This window comes from Bidens hawaiensis, unplaced genomic scaffold (assembly GCF_021521415.1).
Source record: "Bidens hawaiensis isolate Kalapana, Puna unplaced genomic scaffold, B.hawaiensis_p1.1 tig00015047_1, whole genome shotgun sequence".
In the NCBI taxonomy this organism is placed as follows: Eukaryota; Viridiplantae; Streptophyta; class Magnoliopsida; order Asterales; family Asteraceae; genus Bidens; species Bidens hawaiensis.
In genome coordinates, this window is record NW_027492334.1 from 296,150 (window position 1) to 306,310 (window position 10,161).

At 45.9% G+C, this 10,161-nt stretch overlaps 1 protein-coding gene across 1 annotated transcript; it reads left to right on the forward strand.

Annotated features, from left to right (window-relative positions):
- The first annotated feature begins 417 nt into the window (after positions 1 to 417).
- Positions 418 to 1,248, forward strand: LOC143548307 (uncharacterized). The gene has a single exon (XM_077039513.1). The coding sequence runs from the start codon at positions 418 to 420 to the stop codon at positions 1,246 to 1,248; it is 831 nt and encodes a 276-aa protein (XP_076895628.1).
- Positions 1,249 to 10,161: the final 8,913 nt, after the last annotated feature.

Genomic DNA, 10,161 nt, shown 5'->3' on the forward strand with positions numbered 1-10,161 from the left:
AAAGGAACAATCTGGTCAAGGCTGCAACCGACCACAGAGCAACCGAAGTAGTTCGATGCAAGATCGTTGATTGGCAATAAGAACAAGCGTAACTTTCCAGCAAGATCTTCCAACAGCAGTTGGACTCAGCTGTCAAAAACTCCTTCAAAAATCCTCACAACTGAGAATTTGACCTTCCGCAAACCACAACAATTACCAAGGAAGTCGTTCCTCGATAATAAGAAACATTGCACGTATCACAATGACATAGGGCATAACACGAACGAGTGTGTAGCCCTAAGGAATGAAATTGAGGCAGCTGTAAAGAATGGAAAGTTGGATCATCTGGTCAAAAGTGTAAGACCAGGGACTGGTAAACCTCCCGCAAAGGATAACCAGGGCCCATCCAAAAGGCAAATAAAATATTTGAACGTCCACATGACTCAGGGAGGACACAAGGTCAGTAGCAAGAGGAAAGAGTTTGCGGATGAGGAATGGAAAAACGAGCCAGTCATTTTTCCACGTATCAGAGGAGGACCGTGCAACAAGAATCCCCTGATAATCATTGCTCTATTCGGGCATTATCGGTCGCATTATGTGTTCTTCGACACTTGCAGTACATCAGACATTATTTACGAACAGTGCTTTGAACAACTTGAGGAAGATGATAAGGAAAGATTACGGCCTATTCATGCACTTGTTTATGGGTTTGGTGGGGAAATAATGCACCTGCGGGGTGTCATTACATTCCCAGTCACACTTAGTGACGGGGTTCACTCAAGAACTGAGGAAGTCGAATTTTTGGTTTTACCGGCAACTTCCAAACATGATATTATTCTCGGACGAGAGGCAATCGGTGACTTCAATGCCCACCCGTCCACAGCTCACGGAGCAGTAGGGGTTCTGACCCGCACTATTGTAGCAATAATTCATGTTAATCGACATTGCTTCACAACCGAAAGTTCGAGGCCAAGTAAAGTTTCAAAACAAAATCAGAGGACTGAACCAGAGAAATGGATTTTTAACAAGAAATGTCCCGATCAAACCATAATAATTGGTCCAGATATTTCTGAAATCGTCCAAACCTTCTTGAAGCAATTATTGACGAAGAACATCGACATTTTCGCATGGCAGCCCGCGGACATGACTGGTGTCCCGCGGAGCATTTCAGAACACAAATTAAAGGTGAATCCACTAATCACCCCAATTGTGCAAAAGAATAGAAAGATGGGCCCGGAACAAACAAAGGCCATGAATGAGCAAGTTTAAGATCTTCTGTACGCCGGGATTATACGGGAAATCAAGTACCAGACGTGGGTGGCCAACCCAGTGATTGTCCCGAAAAGCAACGGAACGTGGAGGATGTGCATAGATTATAAAGATCTAAACAAGGCATGTCCGAAAGACTGTTACCCACTTCCAGAGATCGACTTGAAAGTAGATGTTGTGGCCCTATTCAAATTCAAGTGCTTTCTCGATGCCTACAAAGGGTACCACCAGATCCATATGGCAGCTGGTGACGAAGACAAGACAGCATTCCGCACCGATCAAGGAACTTTCTGTTACAGAATGATGCCTTTCGGGTTAAAAAATGCAGGTGCCACATACCAAAGACTGATGGATCAGGCATTCAAAGGTCAAATAAGTCGAAATCTCGAAGTATACATGGACGACTTGGTAATCAAAAGCACTGAAGAGGATCAAATGTTGAGGGACATAGAGGAAACTTTCAAAACTTTGAGAAGCATTAATATGAAACTGAATCCAGCAAAATGTTCCTTCGGGATGGAGGAAGGAAAGTTCCTCGGGGTAATCGTTACAGGCGCGGGTTTCAAGGCCAATCCAGACAAAGTTCAAGCAGTAGGCCGCATGTCATCTCCCGCATCCCTCAAAGAAGTCCTAACACTTAACGGTAGATTGGTAGCATTAAACAGGTTTCTGGCAAACCACACTGCTAAATCTTACCCGTTCATCTTAACATTGAGAAACTGTCTTAAAAATGCACAATTCAGATGGACTCCGGAAGCCGAACAAGCATTCTAGGAAGTCAAGAAGTGTTTAATGGAATTACCCACGTTAACATCTCCACACGCGGGAGAACCATTAACACTACATTTGTCGGCATCTGACATTGACGTGAGGGCTGTCTTACTGACGGATAGGAAAAACGTTCAAACGCCAATCTATTATGTCAGTAGAACATTGTCAGACTCGGAAACAAGATATTCGATGTTGGAAAAGTTGGTCTTGGCATTAGTATACGCAGTCCGTCGGCTCCGCAGACTAGGATCACCCCATCAATGTGTTAACTGGATACAAGCTCAAGAACGTGTTGAGTAAGCCCGAATTATCAGGGCGATTGGCAAAATGGGCCATCAAATTAGGTGAACACTCGATAGAGTACAAACCAAGACCGGCAATCAAAGGGCAAGTGCTGGCGGACTTCGTCATAGAAGTCCCGCAGCACAAAGAACAAGAATGTCTAATCTAACAACAACCCCAAGCACCTCCGGAACAAGGCAAGTTTGGTCATTGTTTACGGATGGAGCTTCAAGCAGCGAGGGATCAGGTGCAGGCTTAAGGCTAGTCAACCCTGAAGGGCATGAATTTACATACGCCATCAAGTTAGATTTTAAAAGTACTAACAACGAGGCGGGATATGAAGCCTTCCTGGCAGGCATGCGGATAGCGAAAAAGCTTGGAGTGAAACATTTGGAAGCCCGGGTGGATTCAATCCTAATTGCGGGACAGATCAATGGAACATACAAAGCCAAAAATGACGTCATGGCATCTTATCTGTCACAAGCGAGGGTCTTGATCTGCCAGTTCTCTTCTTTTAGTGTGGTTCACATTAAGAGGAGTGATAACAAATCGGCGGATGCTCTTAGCAAGCTAGCTTCAACAAATTTTGAGCATTTTGCCAAAGATATTCGTGTGGAAGTTCTAGATCATCCATCCGTTTCACAAAACCAAGTCCTGGTAATCCAAAAAGGCGTTGAATCTTGGATGACGCCATTAAAGCTTACTTATCTTCCGGAGCACTTCCAGCAGGAAAGGCTGAGGCTCGGAAGATCACGCACAAAGCTTTGAATTATCAGATAACTGCTGGCATTTTGTACCGGAGATCATTCCTTGGACCGCTGTTGCGTTATGTAGATGCGGAAGACGCAAATTACCTAATTCGAGAAATTCATGAAGGCATTTGCGGGTTACACGCGGGACCAATAATGACAGTCACGAAGATCATGAACGCAGGGTACTACTGGCCCGACATGCATTTGTACGTTGTGCAAGAAATCAGGAAGTGTGATTCTTGTCAGCGACATGCCCCTAATACCTTGCATCCAAAAAACGAGCTGATTCCAACATCTGCCTAGCCTTTCCAAAAATGAGCTATTGATATCATGGAACCTTTCTTAGAAGCCCCGGGACGAGCCAAATTCTTGATAGTGGCCATTGATTACTTCACCAAGTGGGTGGAAGCCAAACCGGTTGCATCAATAACAGCTTCAAGCGTGAAAAAATTCCTTTGGGAATTCATCATTTGCCGGCTTGGTCTCCCGCAAGAATTGGTAAGTGACAATGGGACCCAATTTGCTGACAGCGGAATACAGGAATGGTTGAAAGAGCTTCAAGTCATTCAAGTTTTCACATCTGTAGCTCACCCGCAAGCAAATGGTCAGGTCGAAAGGACCAACCGAACTATCAAAGAAGGGATCAAGGCAAAGTTAGGTACTAAACGGACGGGTTGGGTTGACGAATTGCCCCATGTACTTTGGGCATTCCGCACCCAAAAGAACTCTAGTAACTCGGAGACACCGTTTAGTCTAACCTACGGTACCGAAGCCATGATCCCGGCAGAAATCGGGATTCCATCCGCGAGGGTTCTGTTAATTGATGAAAATGATCACGAACTCAGGATGAATCTTGATTTACTTGAAGAAAGAAAAGTATTAGCATCGATTCGCGATCACAATTATAAGCGACAACTTTAGAAGTATTACAACTCGCGGGTCCAGACATGCGAATTCAATGCGGGATACTTTGTCTTCCGCAACAACGAGGCCTCCGGCAGGAGCCTCTGAGCAAGTTAGCCCCAACTTGGGAGGGACCTTATAAAATCAAACAAGTACTATCCAAAGGTGCCTACAAGTTGGAGAAGTTGGATGGGACGGAGATCCCTCGAACTTGGAACGCAACACAATTGAAGAAATGCTATATTTAGCAATCTTGTTCGTTCTTTTATTTTGTCATGCGTGCCCACATAGACTAGCAAGTTATGAAATTTCCTTTATTGTAAGTAGGCTTACGCCCAATTTATAAAGAACCTTATGCTAGTTCCATGTTATTTTGATAAGTTGTAATCTTTTATTGACAAAAACGAAGTTCTGGAGAAACACTTACATTATAATACATAAGACAAAGTGCACCTGAAGGAAACAAGACTTCTTTTTATTGATCAAAAGAGATTACAAAAAGGAAACAAATTTACAGAGGAAAGCATATATACATCTACGGGGCGACATTTTGCCCTCCGCAGTACTATTTGCTTCTTCTTCTTCTTCCTCATCAAGGTCCAACAACTCCTTTAACTGCTCTATGGCATCTTCCTTATCCGCGAGTTCCGATATATGATCGGAAATGGAAAACTTCAGAGTATCAAAATCCTTGGTTTCTCAATAAGGATAGAAGCAGTGTCCTTGCCAGCCAAGACATATTCCCCCGGCAGCTTGCCCTCGGAAGTAAAGTTATAGCCTTCTCCAAAGCCCATTTGTCGTCCAGCCTGCTCGGGAGCACGAAGGAGCACCGCAACGCAATTCCCAAGATCATCACTATTCCGAACGTCAGTGATAACCTGTTAAGTCACATAACATGTGTGAGCATATATAAGTCCGAATTGGTTATGCTAACAAAAAGATTTGATACCTTGGAAATGGCCGTTGTTAGAAGCCATTTCTTATCCGCTTGAGCCCGGATAAGATCCATCTTATGACTAGCACACTCCAAAGCTTGGTCTCGATTCTTGGCATTAAGGTCGGATAAGCGCTTGTCCTTGGCTGCGGAGTCAGCCTGAAGGGTCTTTATAAGTTCAGCTTGTTCCTTCAGTTGCTTCTGGAGAACAGCTTTGGCCTCCTCAGCAACAAGCCGATTAGCTTTCTCCGCCTCCATGTCCCGATGACTGTCCCGAGCTTCAGTTAACGCTTTAAGAGCTTCTTTCTTGGCGTCAAGTAACCTAAGCTCGGTTTCATCTAATTCTTCGTTCATAGCCAACCAATCACGGTGTATTTCTTGATTGGTAGAAACAGTGTTAGCCATGTGATAAGAGTTTGAGTCCAAAAGCTCCTGGCGGATGCGGCGACGTTGTCGTTCCCTCTCAGCAGGAGGAAGACTTTCTTGAAGATATTCATGACAGACGTCCGCATCGCTTAGCATTGAATTCCGACGTAATGACCACTGGGGGTTATGCGGAGCAGTATCCTCATCCACTTGGGATGAAGAAGCTTGCCCCCCCCCCCCATATTTAAACACACTAACCCCACCTTGATTTCGGAAGTGATGCTCATGATGGGGTGGGGATGTGCGGAGTTGCTCGGACTCACCAACCTCTTTTTCCCCGATAGGAGAAGTATCCGACAAATTGATCGGATCTTGAACAGTGTTTAATGGTGAGGTTGGTGGAGTCGGAAGTTGTGCAGCAACTGAACTCTTGAAACCTGAAAAATTTTCAAAGAAAAACTTTTAAGGTCACCAAGAAGCAGTAAGTCCAAGCATAATCAGGAAAGTTCAAAACTTACCTTTAGAAACGTCTTGGGCGGAAAGCTCTCGAAGGCGAGCTCCCAAGTCCAGAACTTTAGCCTTCTCCTTCTTCTTCTTCTTCTTCTTCTTGGAAGGGGCAGCATCGGAAGGCTGTGCGTTCCGCTTGCCAGCAGCCTTTGAAGCACCCGCTTCCGTAACCTGAGGTTCGCCCTCAACTGATTGAGGACCACCTTCCTGACCTGTTGATGGATCGATGGTGGCCTTCGAATCTTGCTTGCAGGTCTAACCTACAGTCGAAGGTGAAGGGTTAGTAGCACCAATTGATAACCCTCCTTCACAGAGTGACGACTTTTCGCTAGACGAAAAAAGTACTATCTCCCCGCTCGAAGTAGCAGCAGTTATAGGTCGAGGTTGAAGAATACCTTCACACTTTTTGACAACCTCCTCACCTTGAGCATACATCGCCTCGGAGACAACAGGCTCCAGAGTAAGTGTGTTGGAGAAAAGGAAGTTACTCCGCGTGCGCCCCAAAAAAGGCACGTCATGCTGCGTGATGGGGCGGCGTACCATCATGCCCCCCACCTTGTCCAACAAGGGTGGAAAAAATTGTACATTCACCTGCAATTGGTGAATGTTAATAGAGAGAATGAAAAATCCAGATTGATACAAGTCAGAACTTACCTCCGTCAGTGTTCTCATAGTAGGGCTCCAGAGTAGGAAACGGCCACAGCCGACTCATCTTCGCCCAAACCATCGCCCCTTCGTGAATTGGGCGCATGGGCGTCGGCGTCTGGGTCAAAGTGGTAAACCACTTATGACCCTCATACTCAATGGCCGGGATCTCAGGAGCCGCGTCTTCCGACTTCCGTCGGGCCATTGTAAATGGAATGATGTCCTCTCGGATCCAGAAGAACTTGGATTTCCACTCGTGGATGCTCCGAATCCATTCAAAACCAATCGGACCTTTCCCGGTAGTGGCGAAACCATACCATCCGTCACGATACGTCATTTTATAAAAAATGGCAAACATATTGACGGAGGGATCGTAGTTATGGGACTAGCAACAGAATTCGAAGTGTCGAATTCTCAGCATCCCAAAGGGGTGGATTTGAGACAAATGAAGCCCATAAGCCTTCATAATCGACCGAACAAACTTCGTCACGGGTAACCGGAAGTTACCCGTAGTAAAGTGATCAAGATAGACGGCAATCTTCTTTGCCGGAGGCGCTGTCGCCAATGCCCCTTTAGATGGACGTTCGGCTTCCCATTTTGATGGAAAGCCGTATACGTTTTTAATATCTTGGAAATCTTTGTCTTTTATGTCGCACCCGACTTCATGAATCGCGGGTGGATTTTTCTTCTGGCCAGCCATTTGAACAGAAATATAAAGACAAATGTAAGGATACAAAGTTCTCTGATATGATTGAAAAAGAAAATATGAAAGTGATAAGAATGGGTTGAAGACATCAAGGACTTATTTATACCCATCGCAATTAATGCGACCATCTGACTGACTGAAGAAAGAGAAAATATGGAGCATGGGATGATTGACACGTCAGGCGGGAGATTTGAAAAAGCGTGACAGGCTGTATAAGGGCATTTTACACGTCTTGTCAAACGTCGCTTAAAATATCTCTCCGCTACGTCACTAGCTTCATCCAATTTACACAAGTTCAAAATTCAAAGAAAGATATTTCACAAAGATATTATCAACATGAAGTTCTTTTCATTAATATTCAAAAGTGATAATTACAAAAAAATGGAAAGAAATTACAAGTTCTAGCTCCTACATCTATCCTATGGATTAGGTGCCGAAGTGTATTCCGGAGCAATGTGGGAAACATCCTCGGACTTGTCATCATCAGACTCGTCATCCTCAGAATCATCATTGATATAGACCCGCAACTGCTTCACGCTATCTTCAACCATGGCGAACTCCGGAAGCATATGTTGCAGCGGAAAGATTAGTTCATCATATTCTTTGACCCGCATACCAAGTTCCTGCTCCGCATCAAGGCCATGAAACGGGTGGCTCTCAATAGATTGTCCGGATTGGGCAAACGCCAACCCTTCATTAAAGCCCTTTACCCGTACTCTTCTTGACATGACGGATGACCTAACAACAAAACATAAGGGACATATTAGCGCACAAAACTTGAAGTGCACAGATAAAGCAACATATGAGAAACTCTTACTGAGTCAAGGCCACGGTTGAGGAAGTATTGCCTTTCCCACTCAGCACGCTCCGCCCTATCACGAAGCACTTGCAGCTCGCTGGAGGTGCGGGCTTCAGCTTCAGTACGAGACTGCAGCAAGGGGTCATAAGCAGACTGCATCTCAGCAACATCCTTATCTTTGAGCTCAGATCGCTCCCTCTGCAATCTTAGTTCTTCCTCGAGCTCTTGGATCCGGGTGTTTTGACGAGACACTTCGTCTTGTGTCTTCGCCAACTCATCCTTCTTCCTTTGAGTTTCAGCTCGGGAAGCTTCAAGAGGGGCGTAAGACCTTTCACAGGCCTCTTTCCAACTCTCAGCAGCAGCAGCACTTCAGTCTTTTTCTAGTTTAAGTGCGGACTCAGCATCAACTTGTTTCCATTTGGCCGCGACCGCCGCTTTCTGTTGCTCCTCAACTTCCTTCTCGGCAACCTTCACGGCCTCAGAAGCTGCACCCAGCTTCACGCCCATTGTGTTCGCCACTCCCGTAAGATTTCTTGACAACAGGCTAAGCTCTTAGTCAAAGAAAGGGACAAGTAAGTATGAAGTTCCTGGCGGGAGCGAGTTTGTTGATACGCCATTTCAGCAGGCGGAATACAATGCTCAACAAAACTCATGCAGGTCTTGGAATTGGAAACCCGAGACCCGTTGACAATGTCCCAAGACGGGACAAATAAGTCATAGTCTCCCCCCAACTGTACATTCCCGAAATATTGAGAACTTGAAGTCCCGAGACGAACAGGAGTGGAGGAAGACTGTTGTGGGGCACCTTGCGAGGAACCCCCTCCAGCCTCATGGACAGATGGTCCAAAAAAGAAATCACCTTCCCCGCCCGACGTAAAAGGCGAGGAAGTAGAATAAAATTGAGGAGCGGATCGCGGAGGAGATTCATTAACCCTGAAGCCCTCTGCAGTGACTTCAGGGTTATCATTTTGAGAACCGGTGGCATCCCCACCCTGGAAAAGATAATCCAGGGATTCGGTAGTCACCGGCTGTACGTTGGAACCCTCCACGGTTGTTTCAGCAGGAGGGGTAGCAGATTTATCCGCCTCCTTTTCCGGAGGATGAGACGGTTGCTTTTCAACGCTCGGCGTCGGCGTTGGTAACCTACCAACCGTATTACTTTCAGCAATGGACGGATCTGCATAAGAAAATCATAGTCAGATCTCATTATTGAAAAAAAACAAACAAAAAAAAACAAAAGTTAACAAGTAAGAGCTCACCAGTCACCGTCCCAAGACGCTCCGCAAGGCTGGGCGGCGGCGGTTTCCTTGGACGATGTGTCCGGCACTTCTTCGTCTTCGGCACCTTCCCGGCGTCCGCAGAACTGGGACCCGCGTCACTCGCCTGGGACACGTGGAAAGGCCTCTTCCGAAATAGTTCTGCTAGCAAATGTGAGACAGATGAAATTTCAGAGGCATCATCTGAGCTTTCCTCCTCAAGGATGGCAGAATCGTCACTTAAAATAACGATTGTCCCGTCGTAGGTCAGCGCGTTAAGAGGCGGAGGGTTCAGGATATACGCACCTGAGTCAAAGATAGCCTCCGAGACAACTGGTTCGGCACGCACTTTGACTGGGAAGAGAAAATATTTAGCAGTCTTTTCAAGGATAAGCGTATCCTTTGCGTCGCGAACGGTCCTACCCACGCAGCCCTTGCCGTCATCTAGGGCGTTCAACATTGATCCAAAGCCTGAAAACAAACGCAAACATCAACAATCGAACTTCAAAAACGGAAAGGAAGAGGAACAATGTAATAAAACTTACGTCCATCTAGCTCAACGAAAACAGGCTCCATGAAAGGAGAAGGCCACAAGCGGCTCATGCCCTCCCATACAAGGCTTCCTCAGGAAGTGCCCGCATCGACGTGGGTGAAGAAGTTAGCTTGCGGAACCAGTCGCGCTTCTCATGGGCAGCAGGAGTAATATCAATGAGAGCATCATTAACAGCGCGACGGACCATGACCTCCGGTACCACGTCCTCGGAGATCCAAAATAACTTTTTCTTCCAATCCTTGGAAGTCTCCTCGGTCACTTTGCCGATAACTCTGTCAGGCAAGCTATGGCAAGTAAACCATCCATTCCGGCTAGCCATCTTGTAGAACACAACGAATCGATCCAATCGGGGCACTATTTCATGTGCCATACATACAAACTCGAAGTGTCGAATTCGCATAACGGCACGAGGGTGAAGCTGAGATAAGTGAATCCCAAA

What these genes read in the sequence shown, in the direction of transcription:
- LOC143548307 (XM_077039513.1), top strand. Translation starts at nt 418, where the DNA reads ATGACTCAGGGAGGACACAAGGTCAGTAGCAAGAGGAAAGAGTTTGCG.